This window comes from Lontra canadensis, unplaced genomic scaffold (assembly GCF_010015895.1).
Source record: "Lontra canadensis isolate GAN:19392208 unplaced genomic scaffold, GSC_riverotter_1.0 scaffold1, whole genome shotgun sequence".
NCBI classification, from domain to species: Eukaryota; Metazoa; Chordata; class Mammalia; order Carnivora; family Mustelidae; genus Lontra; species Lontra canadensis.
In genome coordinates, this window is record NW_022630995.1 from 63,421,008 (window position 1) to 63,445,751 (window position 24,744).

General features: G+C 45.2%; 1 protein-coding gene across 4 annotated transcripts in view; it reads left to right on the forward strand.

Annotated features, from left to right (window-relative positions):
* KIAA0232 (KIAA0232 ortholog) overlaps positions 1-24,744 on the forward strand; it is an 81,835-nt gene that overhangs the window by 22,869 nt on the left and 34,222 nt on the right. Inside the window, exons 1-3 of one of the 4 annotated variants that reach the window (XM_032855438.1) lie at positions 3,928-4,406; positions 6,366-6,456; positions 10,659-11,157. In XM_032855438.1, coding sequence (XP_032711329.1) covers positions 10,927-11,157 — 231 coding nt within the window. In that variant the 5' untranslated portion in view covers positions 3,928-4,406; positions 6,366-6,456; positions 10,659-10,926. Of the gene's footprint in view, positions 1-3,927; positions 4,407-6,365; positions 6,457-10,658; positions 11,158-24,744 lie in introns of those variants that run through there. The other 3 variants (XM_032855440.1, XM_032855447.1, XM_032855443.1) reach the window with 3 other exon arrangements.

Consider the following 24,744-nt stretch of genomic DNA (forward strand, 5'->3'; position numbering starts at 1 on the left):
ATAGTTTGGCTTTGGGGAACTTTCAGCCTTGCTTGTGAAGGAACCCACGTGCAGGAGGCCGTTGGGAGAATAGTATGAATGCGTGTCATTGAGAAGCAGAGAGCAGGGAGGACAGTGAGTGCCCCCAGTGTCACAGAAAGTGAGTAGTGTGGCCTTAAGTAGTCAGGGATGGCTTCTTAGAGGAGATAGGGCAGGGGTTGGCTGTTGCCATTTAGGTGTTAATGTTTCAGCAGTGCTCATGCCTTCAGAAACCTTCCTGAGCATGTTACTTTAGTCTCTCTTGTGGGGATTTTTTTTTTTTTTTTTTTGGTAATGTTTTGATTTATCTCCTTCAAATAGTCCAGCCAAGTTGACCAGAAGCTGGTTTTCAATAGTGTTAGACTTTAGAGTTGTTTCCTATCAAGAGTCCCACATTTTGCCTCTTAAAGTAGTTCTTAGGGCTGTTGACACCTGTTACTGCTCTCCCCTCCTCCTTGGCATGAGAGAGGCAAGCTCCCCCTGAGCCCTGCTTGGAATGATGCCATGAGACTTGCTTTAACTGGGGAGATAGGGGCTTACTCCCAGGAGGGAGTTTCCAAAGCAGTGGTGCATGCTTTGACATAGATTTTCTTTGCCCCTGGTTCCTGAACTAACAGGGTTCAAGGTTGGTGACCGCACTGTCATCTTGTGTGCAGAGTCCCAGAGTGGTTGTGCTGTGATTATTATGCTGAGCGTTCCTGCCAGTCCAGGATGGACCTGACTACTGTGATTTGGGGATTGTTTGTTTCTGCAGCATAATCCACCCTGTTTTGACTAAATAACCTTTCTTCCTGAATTTTGGACCTTGAAATTTGGCCCCCATCCGGGTTATTGTCAGTTTTCTTTTTGCTTTGTCAGTAAGCATCATGGTCCTTGCTGTTCTGTATACAGTTTGACATTGTCTCTGAACCTTTCATGATTACTTTCTACTGCAGTGCCATTTGACCTGATGACATTTGAGACCCACCAAACACAAAGGCAGATGTTTTCCACTTCCCTCAGACCGTCCCTCTGGTACTCTGTGCTGTCTCAGAGTGGCTCTGCTTAGCATCCCATCTTGCAGGTGTGAGGGGGAGTGTCTTGTACAGTCCACAGGTACAGGGAGGAGGGTGCGTGGATTCTGCTGAGCCTGTGACTCTGCTTAGTCCAACATGGGAGAGAATCTAAGCCAGTATTGTTTAGCAGAACTTCTGCAGTGACAGAAATGTCCTATATTTGCACAACAGCCACTAGCTACACATGGCCTTGAGCTCTTGAAATGTGGCTGGTGTGGCCAATTTTTTTTTTTTTTTAATTTTATTTGTTTATTTGACAGACAGAGATCACAAGTAGGCAGAGAGGCAGGCAGAGAGAGAGGGGGAAGCAGGCTCCCTGCCAAGCAGAGAGCCTGATACGGGACTGGATCCCAGGATTCTGGGATCACAACCTGAAACTGAAGGCAGCGGCTTAACCCACTGAGCCACCCAGGCGCCCATGTGTGGCCGATTTTTTTTTTTTTTAATTTTTTTAAAGATTTATTTATTTATTTATTTGACAGAGAGAGAGAGAGATCACAAGCAGGCAGAGCGGCAGGCAGAGAGAGAGGGGGAAGCAGGCTCCCTGCTGAGCAGAGAGCCCGATGTGGGCCTCGATCCCAGGACCCTGAGATCATGACCTGAGCTGAAGGCAGAGGCTTTTTTTTTTTTTTAAAGATTTTATTTATTTATTTGAAACAGAGAGAGAGAGATCACAAGTATGCAGAGAGGCAGGCACAGAGAAAGAGGAGAAAGCAGGCTCCCCGCTGAGCAGAGAGCCCGATGCGGGCCTCGATCCCAGGACCCTGAGATCATGACCTGAGCTGAAGGCAGAGGCTTAACCCACTGAGCCACCCAGGCGCCCACATGTGGCCGATTTTTAATTAAAATGTTAAATAGCCATATTAGACCCTAGCACAGCACTGGGAAGATGTAATGTTAGGTGAAAAGCAGAGAATACAGAAGTATGTATTAGTATCTAACCTGTTGAAATAAGAAAACATTTTAAGTTCTATGAAAAGGAATAATAACCACTGAAAATGACCACATGGAAATACTGTGGATTATATTAAGGTGGAGAAATTGTGTATGGGTGTCCTTCTGTTTTCATATTTAGAAAAATACTTTAACCAACTTTTGTAATGAAAGTAGATGTGATCCACTTGAGCAGAAAAGCAGAGGTGCTTGGAGAGTAAAAGAGCAAGGCCGTCGGTTGAACAGATTTCCATGTACAAGACCTGCGCTTTGCACTATGTGCTGAGAAGCGCCGTTTGGAATGGTTGATGGGTGCTCTGTGACTGGTTGTGCTGCCATACGAGCCAGTGGAGACAGTGCCACAGATGATAGCCGTGAGCTGTGTCAGAAAGGGATGATGCTTTTGAAATAGTCGTAATGTGTTTTCAGCAGATCTAAAAATACATGGGCCCTACTACAAAAGAAGAAGGGAAATCCTTTGACATTTAAATTCCACTGGTCACTTGTCCGCTTGGCTTGAGCTCTAAGGAACAGACTATAGGATGTCTGTTTCTTCGAGCTTCTAGGAGTCACTGCTGCTTGCACCTGAGATGACTCTGTAGGCACACAAATGGAGCTGTAATTTGAATTACTTCTAGGAATGTGTGTGGTGTTACAAAGAGGACAGAAAGACACTATTTTATTTCTTGAAACTTTGTTACACAAGGAAAGAGATTTTGGAAGATCAGTTAACTCCTTCAAATTGACCCTTTATCCCACTGTAAAAAGAGCCTTCATTATTCTGTCACTCATTTGAAACTTGTGGCCTTACCATGTTTTAATTATTTGTTGAAAAAGTACTTAGTATTAACTTAAGTTCTAGATCTGTTTTCTTTTTTTCTTAGTGGGCAGATCATTTGGGACTAATTATATGGCTCAGAAACATATAGACTAGATAAAGAATTAAATGCTTTTATTTTATTTTATTTTTAAGATTTTATTTATTTATTTGTCAGAGAGAGAGAGCACAGGCAGACAGAGTGGCAGGCAGAGGCAGAGGGAGAAGCAGGCTCCCTGCTGAGCAGGGAGCCCGATGTGGGACTCGATCCCAGGACGCTGGGATCATGACCTGAGCCGAAGGCAGCCGCTTAACCAACTGAGCCACCCAGGCGTCCCTAAATGCTTTTATTTTATTTTTTAATTAACATATAATGTATTATTTGTTTCAGGGGAACAGGTCTGTGATTCATCAGTCTTAAACAACACCCAGTGCTCACCACCACACATACCTCCCCAGCATCCATCACCTGGCCACCCCATTCCCCCACCCACCTCCCCTCAGTGCTTTTATTTTTAAAATTCAGTTTGTTACGCTAGTCCCAGATCTGATCCTAAATGTCCCAGGCCCCAGGGCCCTGACTCCTGGAGACCCAGCATGGTGTGAGGTTTCTGGCGGTGGGGACGGGGGGGGTGTTATCTTGAGAGGGAGCAGGGGGCATGATGTGTATTTCCCCCTGCCCTCTGCACTTTGGCTTCCAGGCTCTGACTAATATTAAGCCTGAAGGCTTTGCTTGAGCCCCAAGCCTGCACAGAGTTGCCCCAGTCTTGGGGGAAGATTTTTATTCATCACCAGGGCTGTTTTTAATCCTTGATTAGAAATCGCATTTCTAGAAGTTGTACACTGGGCCGCAGAAAAAGTACCCAGGGTGTGCTGAGGTCCTCTGGATCTGTGCTCTTTGGGGCTGGTGTGGCTTCTCTGCAGAGACTGCTCTGCAGGTGTGCACATTTCAAAACAAATAGAAAACTGGGCAGCAAAGGGGATCATTGTATTTCTGTGTTCATCCTCTGCACCTCAACCACCTTGAGTTATTTGCAGTGTCACGTTTGAATTTGTAGCAGAGAGTAACATGTTAAGAGGGAAGGCTTTGATGTGATTAGAAACTAGGTTCTTATCAGTGAAGAAGATTTCATAGTTTTTTGTTTGTTTTAAGGATAGTAAGGAAGTCGAGAATTTTTTGTTCCAGAAGAGTAGTATTTTTTACACACATACTATTCCCATAATCTGGTCACTGAAGGGACGTGTAAAATAAAGCAGGTATAAACAGTTTGAGGGGCGCAGTTTGTAACAGTACCTTCCATTTGTGTGACAGTTTATGAAATGCAAAGCCCACAAAAACATAAATGTGCTTCTCCTTTGCTCTTGGCAACGACCTTATGAGACATTGAAGTGTAGAGAGAGCTTGTATTTATTATTCTGTTTTACAGATGAGAAAACAAAGACCCCGAGAAGTCATGGGCACAAAACCAGCTATTAAGTAGCAGAGATGAGACTGACTACAAAAACCTAGATGTTATGACTGCTAGGCTCGTGAACTTTCCACTCTCCCGTGCTACCTGCAAGAATTAAAGAAGACCTAAGTGGTATAGAAACTTCATAGGCATTTAATTATACCTGTATATATTTTTTTGCATCCTTAATGGAAACCATTTAAAGTTTGATGTAAAAAAGACAGAAAAATCTAAAATAAGTGTGTCATAATGGGACTTTTTTTTTTTTTTTAAAGACTACTTGAGAGAGCAACTGAGCTAGAGCAAGAGTGGAGGGGAGGGGCAGAGGGAGAGGGAGAAACAGACTCCCCGCTGAGCTGGGAGCCAGAGGCGGGGCTTGTTCCCAGGTCTCTGGGATCATGATCTGAGCCAAAGGCAGACACCTAACAAACTGAGCCACCCAGGCCCCCCTTCTATTGTGAAACCTTTTAAATTGTCATTTATGCAGCCCGGTCTTTAGGATAATTTGGGTTAGTTTTGTGTGGGAGAAAGATAATCAAGATGATCCAAAGGTCCCTCTTTTTTCTGTAACCTCTGGAGAATCAGATGTTGAAAAATGAAGTGAAGCAAGACAAAAAGCCTTTGAGTATATACAGTGGTGCTCTTTCTTTAAAAACTCTTCTGGAGGAGCACCTGGATGACCCAGTCTGTTATACATCTGACTTTGGCTCAGGTCATGATCTCAGGGTCCTGAGATGGAGCCCTTAACAGGCTTTCCGCTCAGTGGGGAGTCTGCTTATCCCTTTGCCCCTCCCCCAACTTGTTCTCTCTCTCTCTCTCTCTCTCTCTCTCTCTCTCTCTCATTAAAAAAAAGTCTTGAAAAACTTTTGGAGAATTTAGTTAAACCCAAATGAAATTTAACTTCATACTGACTAAATTTCACATTTAGAATGAGCGTAACAGTTTGAAATTTGGGTGTTTGCCAGCTGTGTTCTTGAACTTGTCAGGCAGATGTTAGATGGGTTTTGCCTCGGTTTGTCAGACCCTTCCACTGTTTTGACCATGTGGTAGATCGTAACCCAAAATAAATTTTAATTAAGAATCATGAGCCAACATACCTAGGAGTCTCCTTTCAGTTCAGAACTAGAAATAGAGTCTCTCATTTAGTCGAATGTTCATCCCTCTATCAGAGGCTTGCTTCTTAGGGAGAAGCGGCTTAGTTATGGCCCAGTATTCTGTACCGGGGTCCTCTGGTTACAGTTGTTGAAAATACAGAGAATGGACACTGGCTCCAAGAACACTTAGACCTGCCGTTATGGTGCAGGGAGAGCCATCTTGTGCTATTTCTGTCTCAGACCCTGTTACTGGGATCCACTCAGAGTTCTTGCGCAGACAGCAGCTAGATAGCCTGTCAGCAGCAGACTTACCAGTGTCCGCTCTTCTCCATGGTCCTCTGCAGTCTGAACTAGAGAGAGTGAAAAAAAAGATCATAACCGCTAGTGACTCTAGGGATATGGCCCATTATTTAATAATGATATGGCGTCAGCTATTGGACAGGTTCAAGGAAGAGTTCTCATAGGGTTTTAACCAGCTCTGAGGAGAGCTTGGGAGTTTAGTGAACTTCATTTTGCATTTGTATGCTGATTTTTTTTTTTTTCTCACTTCTTGAATCCTTGCACTTGGCTAAAGAAGTGTGAAATCTCTTAGTGACAACAGAGAGAATCCTGTGGTTGGTTAGGTTGAAACCTTTTTTTTTTCTTTTTTTCTTTTAGAGAGAGAGATCTGGGAAGATGCGAGGTACAGAGGGAGAGAGAAAATCTCAAGCAGGTTCCATGCCTGTCATGGAGCCTGACACGGGGCTCGATCTCACAACCCTGAGATCATGACCTGAACTGAAATCAAGAGTGGGGCACCCAACAGACTGAGCCACCCAGGTGCCTCTGATTAGTTTACAATTTAGTTCCATGTGGTCAGGGAATGTATTTTCTGTGATTTGAATCCTTTTAAGTTTGTTGCAACCTTCTTTAGAGCCCAGGATTCAGTCTTCTGTCTGAATGATGATAATGTTGCTCTAGTTATCTAAATCCTTATTGATTTTCTGTTTACTTTCAGTGATTGAGAGAGGGATTTTGAAATCTAGTACAATCATGGATTTGTTTATTTCTCCTATCAGTTTTCACGCATTTGGAAACTCTGCGACCAGGTATATAATAAATAGGACTGTTAAAACTTCTTGGTAATTGACCTCTTTATCATTATGAAATGACCTTTACTTCTGTTAATGCTCTGTTCTGTCAGATATTAATGTGGACATTCTACCTTGTACTTGTACTAAAAAAAAGATTTACTTATTTATTTGAGAGAGAATGTGTGAGAGGGCCAGCTAGAGGAGGGGCAGAGAGAGAGGAAGAGGGAATCCCCAAGCCGACCCCCTGCCAAACACCGAGCCCAACGCAGAGCCCTAGCCCAGGATCCCAAGATCCCAACCTGAGACAAAATCAAGAGTCAGCTGCCATCTGACTGACCCACTGGGACCCCTCCACCTTGCTTTTGTCAGTGTTGGCATGGTGTATCATTTTCCATCCTTTTACTCTGAACCTATCCATGCCTTTATATTTAATGTGGATATTTTTATAAGTAGCATGTATCTGGGTCTTGCAGTTTTAAAGTCCATTCTGATTTTCTCTGCTTTTTAATTGGTTGGTTTGGCTGTTTACATTTGTTATGATTATTAACCTCTATCATATCACCGCCTGTCTCCAAGTGGTGTTCTACCATTGCAGGTAGTAGTAGTAGATTTCCCCCCTCTAGCCTTTGTGCTCTCTTGCTCTCCATTTTGCTTCTACAGATATTGCAAACCTCATAAGATATTGTTACTATTTTTGTTTCAATAGTGGAATTGTCTTTGAAAGATACTGAAATAATAAGAAGAATGTAGTTATACTGTTTCCGCTACTCTTTGTTCCTTTGAGTGGATACACCTTTTGTTCTGGTGTCATTTTATTTCTGCTCCAACATTTCTGATGGCTGTCTGCTGCTGCTGCTGCTGCTGCTGGAAACCTCCAGCTTTGGCAAGTCTGAAAAAGTCTTTGTTTCACCTTTGTTTTGGAAGATTTTGTGATGAGTATAGAATTCTAAGTTGATGGGTTTTTCTTCCAGTCCTTAAACTTTTTTTGCCTGATTATCTTCTCCTTTGCATGTTTCTGACAAGAAGGTTGGTGTCCTTATTCATCCTTTGCTGTGTTCTACGTAGTGTGTCTCTTCTTCCCAGCAGTTTTGAGCTGCTTCCCTTTACTATTTGTTTGGACAGTTTTGCTGCAGGAAGCCTAGGTGTCATTTTTTTTATGTTTCTTATGTTTAGAGTTTATTGAACTTCTTGAATCTGTGCTTTTAGCGGTCATCAATTTTGGGGAAAATGTTGGTCATTATTTTTTCAAGTATTTCTTGACCCCTTCTCTTTCTCTTCCAACTAAACGTATGTTAGATTTCTGAAAATTGTCACCCAGCTTGCCGAAGCTGTGTTATTTTATTCCTTTTCTCTCTGTGTTTCACATTGTATGGTTTCTTTTGCAGTTTAAGACTCTGGACTCTTTCCTTCTGAAGTGGCTGATCTGCCATTACCCCATGCTGCCTGCTTTTCCTCTCTGATATTGTAGTTTTCATTTGTAGATGTTTGACTCTCAATCTTCTATATTTTCTGTTCATCACATATATGGCTTTTTGTCCTAGTAACTGCTTCAGAGTCCTTTCCGCTAATCTGACATTTGTATCAATTCTTAGTTGGTTTCAGTGAGTTTATTTTTCTCTTAATTTCTGCTTCTGCTTTGCATGTCTGCTAATTTTTTATTAGGTGCCAACCAGTGTAAATTTTACCTTTTTTAAAAAAGATTTTACTTGCTTGAGAGAGCACGAATGAGGAGAGGAGTAGAGGGGGAAGAAGAAAGAGGGGGAAAAATCTCCAGTAGACTCCATGCCAAGCTTGGAGCCCAATGTGGGTCTCGATCCATGACCCTGAGATCGGGACCTGAGCCAAATCCAAGAGGCAGACGCTAAACCGACTGAGCCATCCAGGCGCCTCTCAATTTTACTTTGTTAGGTGCTAGGTATTTTTTGTGTTCCTATAAACTTCTTGAGGTTTGTTCTGGGACCATAGTGAAATTAGAAATAGTTTGGTCCTTTCAGGTCTTTCTTTTAGGATGTGTTAGGCACACACTGTTTTCTGTCTAGGGCTAGTTGCTTCCCCTTTTAAAATTAGGAGGCTTCCAAGTACCCAGTGTCCCCGAACTTAGGAGGTTTTCTGGTCTGGCTGGTGGGAAACGATGCTGTTCCTGGCCATGCTGAGCATCAAGTCCTGTTTATCCTCCTAGGCTTCGTGATGACCCTTTCCTGTGCTCAGGGAGTTTCCTCCCATGCATGCCCTGATTAAATGATGAGTTCTTGAGGCTGCCCTCTGCTGAGCTCTGGTGCTGTGTGCTGTGAGCTCAGGCTGCTGTTGTCTTTGACCCAGCTGCTTCCGCTGTTGCTTCGTCTGCCCTCAGTCTTGGTTGATCTTCACTAAATGAGTACCAGCTTGTCACCTTGCTTTAGGGGATGTTCCCAGAATTCAGTGTATTGTTTAATTGACAATCTGTATGGCATCCCAAGGTTCAAACATACTAAAGAATTAATGAAAAATGTTTTAATTTTGAGAGTCAGCTAGAAAATTTCAGCAGGTGAAAATTATAGAAAAACATTTGCTTTATCTATTTTCCATAATTCAAACTTTTTAAAGTTTTTATTTATTTATTTATTTGACAGAGAGAGGGAGAATGAGAGTGTGTACACAAGCAGGGGGCAGTGGCAGGCAAGGGAGAGGAAGAAACAGGCTCCTGGCTGAGCAGGGAGCCTGATGTGGGGCTCAGTCCTGGGGACCCTGAGATCATGACCCAAGCTGAAAGCAGATACTTCACAGACTGAGCCACCCAGGCACCTGTGTTTTCCATAATTCAGAAAAGACAGTATGGTGGAGAAAATTTTAAAAAATAGTATATACACTAGTAACAACTTAATGTAATAACTTAGTCATATGGTAGATATAACATTTTTTCTTTAATGTAGATAAAACTGTGTAGTTCTCATGAAATGCAAGAAATGAAGTCTTAAATCGTTAGTGAAGAGTCTTTCAGACTTCATGTTTTACTAACAATTCTTTAAAGTCACTTTTTTTTTTTAAAGATTTGTTTATTTGTCAGAGACAGAGAATGAGCGAACATGCACGCAAGAGCACAGCACACGCAGGGGGAGGAGCAGGCAGTGGGAGAAGCAGGATCCCCACAGAGCAAGCAGCCTGATGTGGGGCTCGATCCCAGGACCAGGAGTCATGACCTGAGCTGAAGGCAGACACTTGCTTAACCAACTGAACCACCCAGGCACCCCTAAAATCATTTTTTTAAGAAAAGATTGATTATATTTTTTAGAGAGGGAGTGCATGAGTGGGGTGAGTGGCAGAGGGAGAGGGAAGGGATCTCAACCAGACTCCCTGCTGAGCAGGTAGGGAGCCTGACAAAGGACTCAATCTCATGACCTTGAGACCATGACTGGAGCCTAAATCAGGTGTTGGATGCTTAATGGACTGAGCCACCCAAGTGCCCCTGAAAGTCACTTATGGTAGCCCTCCTATTGTCTGCTAAAATTCATGCACAATCTGAGCTGATGAGATTTCCTGTCGCTGTGGTAGTTTCCATCTTCTCCTGGCATGAGTGATTTAACAAAGCCATTAGATTAGTTTGACATATGAAAGTAGGTTAACTTAAGGGAAAAAGCTATTAAGAGCATGGCATCCTTCATGCAAGTAGGCAGACCATCAGCCAAAGTATAGTAGAATAAAGCAGGTCTAACCATCCAGCCTGGCATGGCTCTGAGCCAAATCCGTGGTTTACCTTAACTTTTATGAAATAAGTAGCGAGCAGCCATGCAAATCTTTTAGCCGTAGGAGATGATTGACTATGATTATGAGACCTTCAAGTTAAAGGACTACTTTTTAGCGATGGTTTAAATGGAATTACTATGCAGCTGCTTGTGTCTGTGAACACTCAAAAATGAACTAGTGATTTGTTACCACGCAAATTCTTTCAGCATTACGGATGAACAAAATTTTGTTAGCTCAGTCTCTCGGCATCGGTGTGACGGAGCATGAGCACAACAATGTAGATTTTGGAGTTCTCTTTCTTTTAAATGATATTAAGCTTAAAATTTTGAGATGTCACTTATTTTAAAATGTTAAACATTATAATAAAAACGAAATCTGTGTTCTAAGACACCAAATTTCAAAAAACAGTTCATTTGGGGTTTTTTTCCCCCAAAAGATTGGTAATTTATATCTTTATATAATGCGTACCTTTTTCTCTCTCTCTCTCATTTTCATAGGTTCTGCCGGAGACTTCCATTTGGCCTCAATGTGAAAGTAGAGTAGAAAATCGCATCTACATGTGTATTGCTATCAGAATGTTGATTCATTGGTCATGCCTGAAGAGGGAAATTCTGTCCTAATGGCTGACTGCCAGTGAAAATAGATGCTTATCCTAGATGTCAAGCATCTCTCCTTTTTACTGGAGTGAAAATCCCCTCCAGATACCAACAGAACATCAACTGCAGAAAATGCTTCACATTTTAAGGATGTCAGCAACCTAAATTCATGCGCCCTGTCTGCACAGTAGCTGTGGATGGTTTACCATCTGAAAGCTCCTCAAGCTCTTATCCAGGCCCCGTATCTGTTTCTGAAATGTCTCTGCTTCATGCTCTGGGCCCAGTGCAGACCTGGCTGGGGCAGGAGCTGGAGAAATGTGGCATCGATGCCATGATTTATACCCGCTATGTCCTCAGTCTTCTGCTGCATGACAGCTACGATTACGACCTGCAGGAACAGGTACTGCCCCTTGTTGTGCTTTGGGACAACTCCCCGTTGTGTCTGCATGTTTGCATTTCTCTTCCTGGAGTGCTTTTATGCTGCAGGACAGGCTTGTCGGTGTGCCGGCCACACACTCCTGTCCTGTCGGGCTTAGGGGAGTGGTCCCAGCAGTTAGTCCAGCTGCTTGCTCTGGGGGGAGACCTCCTCCATGTGGACCGCACCCTGGCTCAGCTCTGGTTGTAGGCAGGGCAGATTTGGGGACCTGCCTTGGAGGAGTGCTGCTCTCTGCCGGTTAGGCGCCTCATATGGGACCACTGGGCCTGGTGACCCTTGTGTCTGTGATCCTTAACATGCTAGGGGTGAGTATTTCCTTTTCATGTTAAATTGCTGGTTAACCAAAGTGTGTGTTATAAACCAGTGGACTTATAAAGCTGAGTAAAGCACGTAATGGTGTAAGTCATTGTAGGTCACCCATGAGTCGGCCATTATGCATTTTATCTGATGGCGGGGCTGAGTGGAAAGTGAGAAAGTAAGCAAATCTAAGTTCTTGAGAAAAACGAAGAAAAACCAGTACTAGTTCCACCCTCTGAGAGTTGCTTCTGAAAGTGAGGTCTGCCCAGAGGGCAGCACAGTTGTCACTGGTGACCACAGGGGCTCTGGGCAGCTTCTTTGTGCAGAGTTCACTTGAAACCAGGTGGTTTGTGGCTGTTTTTGTTGTTTGTGTTTTAAACCATTATTGCTAACGCTGAAAGCAGGAATAAAGTTCCACTGACAGAACAAGTGGCTTCACCCTTCCAAACCACAGAAAAGCCTCCAAGTACTATAAATCCCTCGTTTCCCCACTGTGTTTAGCGTTCGTCACGCATCAGCTGTGTGGAGTGTGTCCTCTTCTGCTGGTGCTCCTTACCCGTCCTCGCTGGACGCGGCAGTGTGTTCCTGCTTAACGGGGTGCTTACTGCCTTGGCTGCTGAGAATGAGGTTCGCATTTTCGGGGGGTTGAGTTATAACCCAGTAATCAGAAAACATGTCGTGTTGGTAATCACTATTTTGTATAAGTTCCTTACTAAGGCTCTACTATTTCCTGTCATCTTCCCAGTAAATGTAACACTTAGGACTGTGTGTTAACAGTATCCGCCTGGAATATTTTATTAGCACAAAGTATTGACGTACTGCATGCTGTAGGGCATTGAGAAGGGAACGAAACACGGGCCTACCGTGTGGGTTTATAGTTGACACCTCTCTGATAAGACGAGTTTGTGATTCCTCTGGTTCCTTTCTTAGGAGAGCCTGAGGGTCAGGGGCAAGGCAGCTCTCTGTGCCCAACTTGATCTTCCAGAGTGCTGCTTTGTCTTTAGGGAGCAGGACAGATAAAGGTTAGCGAAAACACAATGTGTCTGGAGTTGCAAGGAGAATCCAAAGGGAAATAAAGGCTCCTAAAATACTCTTGCCCTCAACCCAGTGCTGAGTCCCGTGCAGATGGGTAATGTCGAATTGAAAACAATACTTGTTTTAGTAAGGGGTGGCCTAGGAGGTCAGTTAGCCCTGGTGATCCTTTCCCATGACTCTGGGGGAGGATGGACTCACTGTACCCCCCAGAAGGAGAGTTTAGGCTCAGAGCCGAGGCCAGTCTCCGAGCCTCGCCCACCTTCCGTGGTTCAGACGCCAGCCAGTTGTAGTTCTTGATTCCTGGGTCAGAGTGTGGTAGTCTCGCTCCTCATGTGGAGGCCAGAAGATTCTCCTTTGGGGGTCTGTTTCCTTGAGAGTTTCACACCTTCTGTCCATGAATGAGTCTAATCTTGACTTGCACGTGACTAGTTTTAGGGCTATTGGTGCTGCCACATTTAATTCCTCATTTTTCCTAATCTTGGTTAAAACAACCCTACAAAGAGCTCCTGAGTCCTAAGAAACAGATTATGCACAGAACTTTGGTCTCCGCTGCCCCTGCCCCGGATGATAGGATAGGAGAAAGGCCGACCCGCCATGGTCCTGTGAGGTGGGATGCCCAGCAGAGTTGCACAGGGTTGTGAATGCAGCGGTGGCATTGCTGGTTCCCGGGCGGCCCTGGTGAGGAGCACCTCTGACAGGTGGACATTGGGGATGCCCCAGTTATTTTTTTGTTCTTGTTTTGTTTTTAAGATTTTATTGATTTATTCAATAGAGAGAAAGAGGGAGAGAGCATAAGCGGGGGGAGCGGCAGGCAGAGGGAGAAGCAGACTCCCCACTGAGCAGGGAGCCTGATATGGGGCTTGATCCCAGGACCCTGGGACCATAACCTGAGCTGAAGGCATACGCTTCACTGATTGAGCCCCCCAGGTACCCCCGCAGCCACTTTGTTTCCACAAATTCTTCTTTCTCTTTCTCCTTCCTTCCTTTCTCCTTTGGCTCACAATTACCATGCTCCGGTAAGGGCACTTGCAGCCCCTTAGGAGCTCGCTTCTTGTCACTTTCAGATGTAGGTAGGAATCCCAGTTCTAACCTGTCTGTGGGGCGAGGCCCCTGTGCCCTGTGAGGCCTCTGCTTGCTCCCCGACGTGACTGCGTCCTCTGCTTCCAGACTCAGTGTTTCTGCTGGAGAGCTCGTCTTCGCAGCTGTTAGGAAGTATTGTCTTTCCCAGGGGTTTATAAGGTCTTTGAGCACAGAAATCAGATTTTCATCATCTTCTTCTTTTTTTCAAGATTTTATTTATTTGGGAGAGAGAGAAAGAGGGAGAGGGAGAAAAAGCACAAGCAAGGAGTTGGGGGAAGGCAGGGGGAAAAGCAGACTCCCCCACGGAGCAGAGTACCCAACGTGGGGTGATCCCTGGACCCTGAGATCGTGACCTGAGCCTAAGGTGGATGCCTCACCGACAGAGCCCCCCAGGCGCCCTCAGATACTCACTTTCTTAAACATTTTTGACTTCTCGTTAAAGAATTCCAAACATCCGAGTGACAAAGCAGGACGAGGAACTCTTGTGTACTCTTCACTCAGTTACCTGTTGCCCATATTTTCCTGCTTTTGCTTTATTTCTCTCATTTTGATACTCACCCTAAATAAATCAGCATATGTGTCTTAAGACTGGACTTTCTCTTAGATAGCCACAATAGAAAATTCAGGAAAATTAACACCAGTGCGTTAGTATATAACATATGTCCTTGTTCCCATTTTATCCGTTGTCCCAGTAATTTCCTGCATCATGGCGTTCCCCTAGTCCAGGATCCAGTTGAAGACCACACACGGACTTCACTGGTTGCCGGTCTTGACTCCTTTAATCTGGAATAGTTCCGTGTCTTTCTTTGGAGCTCACAGCTTTGACATTTGTGAAGATAGCAGGCCAGCTGTTTTGCAGCCTTTCCTTTAACCTTGGGTTTGCCTGATGCTCGCTCCCATTTAGCGTCAGTGTGTGCTGATGGCAGTGATGTTTCATGAGCCTGGGGTTCCCTTTCTTCCCCTGCACCACAGCGGACGCGGACATCAGTCTGCTTCGTGGTGGCAGTACTGGCTTTGGTGACGTCTGCCAGATCTCCACTCTTCTCTTTGTAACCATCCGGTGGCCCAGGCGGGAGACTGGTGCTTGGGCTCTGCCTGGGTGATTCTGCCAGAATCACTTGTACCTGGTGATTTTTCTAGCTCCGTGGTCCCCTCTGCATTCACTAGCTGGCCTTCCTGGACGAGGGGAACGCTGGCCCCATCACGCAGAGAGCGCCGCAGCAGGCCCAGGGCAGCGCCAGCTGTGTGCCCTGGGGACTGTGGTAGCCTTCACTCCATAGCTTGCAGGTGAGTAGTAGTATGTTCCTCTTGTGTGGACACGGACGTTCAGAGGAGTTTTGGTGACCTTCCTGAGGCCACACAGTACTGAGTCAGAGTGTAGACTCGTGTCTGCCAGACCCAGATCACGTGCCCACTTTTATGTCAGGGAGTGTTTTGTTTTTATTTGTTTTCATATATAACAGATAATTATTGAACACTTTCTCATAAAGGCAAACTTTAGAAACCACGTGGAATTGGTTTAATTTTTTTCTAATGTGCTCACGATTTGTAGAGGTGGGGAAAAATCCATTTGTATTAGTTGACATTTGAATTAGGAGTTGAGTCCCTGCAAAGTAAAAGTGAGAGCCATGGCAGCATGCACTGCCAGGAAACTCAGAGCATCAGGTCTCTGAGTGTTAAACTGGATTTAAGTTGGGGCACCTGGGTGGCTCAGTGGGTTAAGCCGCTGCCTTCGGCTCAGGTCATGATCTCAGGGTCCTGGGATCGAGCCCCGCATCGGGCTCTCTGCTCGGCAGGGAGTCTGCTTCCCTTCCTCTCTCTCTGCCTGCCTCTCTGCCTGCTTGTGATTTCTGTCTGTCAAATAAATAAATAAAATCTTTAAAAAAAAAAAAAAAACTGGATTTAAGTTCTTTCAAAATACACACAGACACACACGTTTTAAGTATAAGCAAGTTTCACACCCAGTGTGCAGCCCAGTATAGGCTTGGAGCCATGACCCTTAGATCAGGACCTGAGCTGAAATCCAGAGTTGGACGTCTAGTTGACTGAGCCACTCACCTGCCCCTCAGAAATACCAGATAGTCTTACTTATTATTGGTTAAAAGGGAAGCTTACAGTAAAAACTGTAATTTAAAGGGAGTGGGAGTTTCCTTTTCTTGCCTCAAGGTTATGCTGGGTTGATGGTCAACGGCAAGTTCCCCATAATCTTTTGTGAGTAGGAAGAGTTATTTTAGGAAGATAGGACTGCCTTTCACTACCCCATTTCTTAGAACTCCACATCTTCTGAATTTTCTTCTATAATTAGTAAATTAAAACTATCATCCAAGAGTTCACTGAAACATTTTTCGTGTCTGTAATATTAATGTTCTCAGCATCATGAAATCTGTATCAGGAGCGTGTGATGACCACAGAGAGCCCAGCTCACTTGTGCTCACACGGAAGTGGTGGTCCAGACAAGCGTATACGCCCCACGAGCAGTGAGCCAGCCGCAAGGCGCCACTCACCCTCCCAGCCTGCTGCCTCACCATTGGCGCACGGGAGGGACTTAGACATGGTGGTGAAGCCACTTGCCTAGCATCACAAAGCCAGTCAGTTGGGAGCCTTTATTGATTAAAAACTTGAAATGTCCAGGGATGCCTGGCTGGCTCAGTGAGCCTGCAATTCTTTTTTCTTTTCTTTTTCTTTTTTTTTTTTTTTAAGATTTTATTAACACAGAGAGAGATCACAGGTAGGCAGAGAAGCAGGCAGAGAGAGAAGGGGAAGCAGGCTTCTCGCTGAGCGGAAAGCTCAATATGGGGCTCGATCCCAGGACCCCGAGATCATGACCTGAGCAGAAGGCAGAGGCTTAACCCACTGAGCCACCCAGGCGCCCCGAGCCTGCAATTCTTAATCTCAGGGTTGTAGGTTTGAGCCCCATGTTAGATGTAGAAGTTACTTAAAATCTTTTAAAAAATAAATAAATAAATAAAAACTTGGAATGTCCAGAGGCTAGGGCTGGCCCCAGTGGCAGCTTGACTCAGAGCCTTCCACAGAATCTGTGCCCCCCACCCCCAGCTGTGAAGCTTGCCTTATCTATTGCCTTTATTCCGAGCCACACCCCTGGCCCCCCCACTCCCCTCTCCACTGCAACCCCAGACTCCCTCTTCCTGGTAGGGCAGCTTGGTCATGGCACGACTCCTGACCCAGTTACTGGGATGAGGAGACTTTGGCTGAGCTACAAGCACCTGGAGCCATAGGAACTAAGAATTGGAGAAGGTCGTGCCCCACAGGTAGTCTGGGGCGATTAGGGTGCTGAGCTGGAAAAACACAGTCCTCCGGGCACCTGGGTGGCACAGTTAAGTGTGCAGCTCTTGATTTTAGCTCCGATCTTGATCTCAGGGTCGTGAGTTCAAGCTCCACACTGGGCTCTGTGCTGGGTGTGGAGCCTACTTAAAAGAAAGGAAGAAAGAAAGTGGTCCTCTCAAGAGTACCTGCATACAAATGCTCGTAGGTTTGGGGAGCGCGCACTGGTGGTACTGCATTCTGACATTTGTGTTTCAGACAAATCAACTCTTTGTCATGTTATCCACTCTTCATGACTTTGTTCTCCTTGTTTCTTTGAGGGGTTTTACCTTGCACGCCTCCTCCAAGACTGTCCTCCCGTGGTCATCCCTCCGTCTCTGTGGTTGCTTCAGGCGCTCTTAGGTAGACTTTTTGTAGGTTCCAGATTGGGAACAACCAGGGATTCTGTGCAGAAATATAAGAGAGTTTTTTTCCTTACGCTTTTTATTGAAGCCTACGGTCTGTACTGACCAGGATAGTAATGGGTGAATGGTCACGAAGTTCCCATCTACGGAATGACACGCAGACAGCACATTACCGTCAACACAGAAGCTCCCGGGTGCCCTGCAGCCTCCCTATGCACCGCGTGTCCAGAGGAGAAGTTGGCCGTGTGGCCCGTTCTCCACTCCCTCTGGGCTACTGGCCCCTGCCTTACTGATGTGTTCTGTCCAGGCCTGAGAAGTCGCCCCCAGCTCCCCTGGTTTCTCTGTCTCTTAAAGGGCCACCTTTTTCTCGGCCTCTTGCCCCGTGCCTAGAACGGGTACATTTCCCAGAGGAGAAAACAGGCTCAGGTCTCCGACTCAGATGAACCGCCCTTGCCTAGGATGGTCTCCTCACCTGTTATCAAGGCCTGGATGTTTCAGCACAGGTGTTCATGTTGCTTTGGTTTTGTATTTATCTGGCTTTTCCGGTTAGTCTGGGCAGGGGAGTTGGTCTGTTACCACTTACCTTTCTTTCTTTCTTTCTTTTTCTTTTTCTTTAGAGTCGTTTTGATTCGCAGTAAATTGAGAAGAAGAGATTTCCTACATACCCCCTGCTGCACACATGCAGAGCCTCCCCCGTTATCAACACCCTGACCCAAGCAGCACTTTTGTTAGTGAACCCACATTGGTACATAATCACCCCAAGTCCGAAATTACGTTAGGATTCACTCTCTGTGTTGAACAGTCTCTGGATTTGGACAGATGCAGAGTGAATGACATGTATCCATCATCACAGTAGCCTGCAGGCTAGTTTCCCTACCCCGGACATCCCCCGTGCTCCACCTGTTCATTTCTCTCTCCCCCAAGCCCTGGCAACCATTGGGCTCTTTACTGCCTCCACAGTTTCACCCTTTTCAGAATGTCAGGGAATTGGGATCACACAGTATGTGGCCTTTTCAGACCGGCTTCCATCACCACTAGGTGAATATGCATTTAAGTTTCTGCATGTTTCAGAATCTCCTCCTTTTAATATTCCATGGTAGGAAAATGTATAATATTCCACAGTAGGAAAATGCCACATTTTATGTATCCAGCTGTTAGTGGACGCTTGGGTTTCTTCCATGTCATAGCTATTGCGAATGACATTGCCATGAATGGGAAACAGTATCTTTGAGATCCCGCTTTCAATTTGGTGGGGGTGGGGGGGTGGGGGTTACATACTCAGAAGTGGAATTGCTGGGTCATATGGTAATTCTGTTTAAAAAAATTTTTAAGGATTTTATTTGAGTGAGAGAGTGCACGAACAGGGTAGGGGCAGAGGGAAAGTGTGAAGCAGACTCTTCTGCTGAACAGGGAGCCCTACTTGAGGTCATGACCTGAGCTGAAGGCAGACACTTAACTGACTGAGCCAGCCAGTCACCCCTCTATTTTAAATTTTTTGGGGAACTTCCAGCAGCTACACCATTTTACAGTCCCACCAATTTCTCTGCAAAGTCACTCACACCTTTGTTTTTTGGTGTTTTGATAGTAGCCATCCTGATGGGTATGAGGTGGTATCTCGGTGTGGTTTGATTCGTATTCTCCCTGATGATCAGTGATGTTTGAACATCTTTTTGTGTGCTCACTGGCCTTCTGCATGTCTTCTGTGGAAGACCGTCTGTTCATGTCATTTGCCCATTTTTGAATCGGGCTGTTTCTTGCTGTTGTTGAATGTTGGGAGTTCTCCATATGTTTTATGTTAACCCCCCCATCGGAGACATGGCTGGATATATTTTCTCCCATCCTGTGCTCTGTTATTTTCACTCTGTGGAGAGCGTCTTTGATGTACAGAATTCAAAATTTTTCATGAAGTCCAGTTTGTTTATTTTTTCTTTTGTTGCCGGTGCCTTTGCTGTCCTAAGAGATCACTGTCAAAACTAAGTCGTGAAGCTTTACCCTGTGTTTCTTCCCAGAGTTTATAGATTTAGCTCTTACATATAGGTCTTTTGTCCACTTCTGGTTAAATTTTTGTATATGGTGTGAGGTACAGATCCAGTATCATTCTTTTGCAGGTGGATGTCCAGTCTTCCCAGCACCATTTGTTGAAAAGACTGTCCTTTTCCCGTTGAGTGGTTGTGGCACCTTTGTTGAAAATCATTTGACACATGCACAAGAGTCTGTTTCTGGTCTCTCTGTCCTATTTCTTTGGTCTAGTGCCTGTCTCTTTGTGAGTACCACACTGTTTTGATTAGTGTAGCTTTGTTGCAGTTTCTTTTAAATCTCCTAATTGAGTTGTATCTTCTAGCTCAGAGTCCATCATTGTAGAAATGTAGCTGCATTATCACATTATTTGTGTTCCCAGAGGTTAAAAAAGAATACCCCAGGACTGATTGCTAAGTTGGACTGATGACGTCTACATTGGGCACAGCTCATTTATTCCTGGAACCGCTTGTGACCTGCTCTTGAGCACATCTCCACCTGGGGAAGCTAGCATCTGCAGTGTTCCCTTGGAAGATTGTTGTCTTCTTTAATGATAACTACCACAAAATTGGATCTGTCCTGGGTTGCTCGGGTGTTTCACCCATATGCTGTATTTCAGCATACATGTACTCAGCAGACCCTGATTAGGTCAGCCTTACACATAGGGAATACGACATTACAGTCAGAGAGGGAGTTAGCACTGTGGGTGGGCCCACAAGTTCCTGTCCACAGACTCCCTAAGATACCATAATAAAAATGTGTTTTTTGGGGGGTGTGGGGGTAGAATCTTCAAATGAAATAGAGGAAAGGTTTTGAATATAAATAATTGCATTTTTATTACTTTTTAATAAATAATTGCATTTTTAAAATGCACATGTCTGCTTTTTTATTCAGCAGGTTGGTGTCCATGATGTGCTAGACACTATGACGGGGTGCCAGGAATCCAGGGCTGACTAGGAACAGTCCTCCAGAGACAGCCGCTAGTTTTGAGATCTGTGAAACACTGGCTGTGCAGAGCTAGGAACATTGGATGGGGGACGGTGGCAGTGGGAGTGACAGAGAAGAGAGACCTTTGAGCAGTTGAAGGAAGGAGGAAGGGAGAGTGCATGCGAGGTCACAGAAATAGGAAGGGCCTGTGCTGGGAGGCCGCAGAAGAGTGGGGTCGGGGTGGGGAATGAGAAGGGCAGGTGGGCAGACCCATCCTGATGAACTGGTGTGCTGTGGGGGGGGGAGTTGCACGCCCCCCATTGCTGGAGACGGCCGGCACTGCAGGATGGCGTGTGTGCTGCTGGGTAGACCGGTTGGGCTGCTGAGTACAGGGAGGCCAGTGAGGAATTGTTCCTGTTGACTGAGGACTTAGCCGGAATTAACGTGAAGTTATGCTTATTTTTTAGAGGCAAGTCTCCATTCTTTTGAGCAAAAAGAAGAGGATTTATTACTTACGCCCTTCCTCAAATTCTAGCTATATCTTCTATTCGTAAGCAACCAAAAATTTAGCCCAAGTTGGCTTACGAGGGGGAAAAGTCTCCTATAACTGAATTTCCGGAAGTAGGGCTGGCCCGAGCCTGGTTCAGTTCAGAGCTTTCCTGGTGTCATTAGAGCTGTCCTGCCTCCCTATGGCAGCTTGCTGTTCCCGCCAGCTCCCAGGGACATGGAGGGCGCATGAAAGTGAGCATAGGTCTGGCATCCGAGGATGTGTTCCCCTTTTCTTTTTTTTTTTGCTCATTTTCAAGTGCCCACGTCTGATTGGTCACATGCCGGTATGAGCCAATCTTTATGGCCAAAGGAATGAAACACGTGGATTTGTATTAAGCTAGTTAGGGCCTGAAGATGGGGGCGGCACCAGTCCCATTCAGACACTTCACGGTTTGGGTTTTTCAGGGTGCTGTTAACAGGAAGGTGTGGGAGGCAGGGGTGGGTGCCGAGCAGCCAGCAGCAGACGTCATCACCCCAGCTGTATTTCAGAATGGCGTGTTCTTTTTCTTCCTCCAGTTCCTAGTGTTTCCGTTTTGACAGAAGGCAGCCAGAGAAAGTCAATCAAAACCCTTGCCTTATATCACCTCACAGTAGCGTCTGGAAAAGTACTTGGTAATAGATTTCCAAGCCGAGAATGTTCTTTAGCCGTATCTTCTTTTGGTACTTGGTAATGTTTTCTGTCTTTAAGATGACGACTTCGAGAAATCATCCTTGATTTTACTGAGTTTATCAAGGAGATATTTGGCATACAGTCAGTATTTTATGTTTGTGCCTAAGTAGATCTGTAATGAGTATAGCATCGGGGACTAAAAATAATAACCTAGAAATATCTTGAAGTGTCTTTTTATACTGTGTTCTTTTAAAAGCTGATTATTAGCTCAGTGCTATTGTTTAAGAAGTCCTAATACATTCACACAGTACAGGAAGCCAGAAAAAGGAGGGAGCTCTCGGATACAGTAAGTGGAAGAGCCAGAAGGCCTGGTGCATCTGCTATGTTGCTTGTTCACATAGCTTTTTCTACACACTTGATGATGTTTCTGTGAGGTCACCCTAAAATTACAAGGCAAAACAGCACATTATCTGCAAAATGTCTAAAGCCATCCTCACAGCTAACATTGTTTGACTCACAAATAATGGCAAGCTGCATTGTGCATTTTCATTCTGTCAAAAGGGAAAACAAGAAGCAAGCTCCCCACTCCGGCCCGGCTCAGCGGTGGGACGTTGTGTAGGGTCACACTGTAGTGCAGCTGTGCTTTCCCACTGGCCATGGTGCACGGGGACCGTCTGTATCTTCACATCTGTGTCACTGTTCAGCTGAGAAGCTTCTACCAAACTTTGACTTAGGGGCGACTGGTCTGCACTACAGGGACATGTGGAAAGGCAAATAGGAAGGGGAAGAATCTAACAGATTTCATAAATGTCTTCTAGTCGATTAACATGTTTGGTTAAATGCATGCCTGCGGTTCATATCAGTATTTGGCAGTATCTGTGTGAAAAGACATTTTCAAAGACAAAATACACCAAGTCTTATTATAGATCAGCATTAGCAAGGGCGGCTGGGGAAGGAGAAGAAAAGACCGCCAGCTTGGAAGTGATGGTTCACAGGTACCACAGTCTTGTATAGAGAATACCTTAAGGAATGGAATTAAGAAAAGTCCATTTATAGCAGTATTAAAAAGGATGAAATACTTTGGAATAAATCTGACAAAAGAAGTGCAAGACTTGCACACTGAAAACGTCACTCAGAGAAACGAAGGAAGACCTTGTACATGGAAGGACCTCCCGTGTTCACGACCAGGAGACTCCATGTCGGTAAGACCGTGGTGTCCCACGCATTGATTCACACACAGCGCAGCCCCGCCAAAGTCCCCACTGCCTCTGTTGCCGAGATTTTGGCAAGCTGATCCTAAAATCCATATAGACCTCTAAAGAGACTCAGAGTAGCCAGTGAAATCTTGAAGAACAAAGTTGGAGGACTTACACGTCTCAGTTTCAAAACTTGCACAAGGCTCTGGTAACCACAGCCACTTGGTCCTGGTGTACGGATGGCTGTAGGAAATGAAACTGAGCGTTCAGAAATGAACCTGTGTGTTTATGGTCTAACAAGACCACGTGAGGGGAAAGAATGGTCTTTTCAATGAAAGCTGCCGAGATAGCAGAGTAGCCACCTGTAAAGGAAGTTGGACTCCTACTTCATACCACGTGCAAGTATTAAGTCCAACTGGTTCCGAGTCATCAGTGAAAGCTGAACTGTAAAGCTCTTGGAAGAAAACGTAGGAGTGAATTGTCACAACTTGGAGGCAGTGATTTCTCAGGACACCAAAAGCAAGCAGCCTAAGACCCTAGTGGATGAGACTTTATCACAATAAGAAACTTCTGTGCCCCAAAGGACATCATCAAGAAAGTGAAGAAAAAAATATATAGAATTGGAGAAAATGTTCCCAAATCCTGTATTTAGTGAGAGATTTTTGTTCAGAATATATTCTTTTAAAACAGGCCACTACTTGAATGGCCTGTTGGTGTATCTTTCCTGAACTGAAGACAGCAAGACCGTGAGAGGGCGCCCCATGTTGTTAGTCGTTAGTCATTCGGGACATAAAGACCACGATGAGACACCACTTTCTGCTCGCCGAGACGGCTAAGATAAAAACCCAGGGAATGGCGAGTGTCAGGATGTGGGGGAGGCAGAACCCTGAGATGCTGCTGGTGTGGTGGTGAATGAGAGCCACTTTGAAAATCATATGTCGGTTCTTCAAAGGATTGAACACACAGATGCCACGTGACCCCACCGTTCTACTCCTGGGTCTCCAATCGGGAGAATGAAAACTGTATGTCCTTACGAAAACCTGTATGTGAATGTTGAGAATAGCCAGGAGGTAAAATGATCCAAATGCTCGTTAGTTAGCGCGTTCATGGAGGAAACGCGGTGGAGTATTCCTCAGTCAGAAAAGGGAGTGGAGCCCTGGTACGTGCCACAGCCTGTACGAAGGATGAGCCTTCAAAACCTTGCCCTGAGGGAAAGAAGCCAGACGCAAAAGGTGGTCGATCATATCACTCCATTTATATGAAATTGCCAGAATAGTCAGATGCATAGAGACGGCAGGCCAGGAGTTCCCAGTGACTTAGGAGAGAGTAGAGTAGTGATGGGAAGGGACTGCTAATGGTATAGGGTTTCCTTTGGGGCGAGAAATAGATTAAAAAAAAAATTATTTACATACACACACACACATATATATATTTAAGATTTTATTTATTTATTTGACAGAGATAGCAAGAGAGGGAGCACAAGCAGGGGGAGTAGGAGAGGGAGAAGCAGGCTTCCCACGGAGCAGGGAGCCTGATGCGGGGCTCGATCCCAGGACCCTGGGATCGTGACCTGAGCCAAAGGCAGCCACTTAACAACTGAGCCACCCAGGTGCACCTCCTTACTTATATTTTTAAAATATTTTATTTGCTTACCAGAGATCGAGAGAGCACTAGTTTGGGAGAGGGGCAGGCAGAGGGAAAAGCCTGGCCAACCAGGCCAAGAAAAAGAATGTGTTCTGAAGACCTTTATAGCGGCAACAGCCATTCTCAGGTGTTGGCCTTTGAGTTTGTATTTCATACCAGCCTGGGCACCTCTGGCAGGCAGGGCCTCTGCTGTGTTCATACTTATGATCCCTAGTGCCCCAGAGCAGACACTGAAGTCACTGCTGGATGAATGGGGGAGTCCACATTTAGGGGTAGACCTAGGATGCCAGGTAGGAAACGTGAAGCCCCTGCCAGATAACCTGTCCTAGGTGAAGAGTGGCAGACGCTCTTCCAAGTTTCTCCATTTTTGACTTCGTAAATTTTCTATTAAAACAATATCACAACTTTTTTTATTTAAAAGATTTTACTTACTTGAAAGAGCAAGAGCAAGTGAGAGATCACAAGCAGGAGGTAGCACCAGAGGGAGAGGGAAGAGCAGGCCCTCCACTAG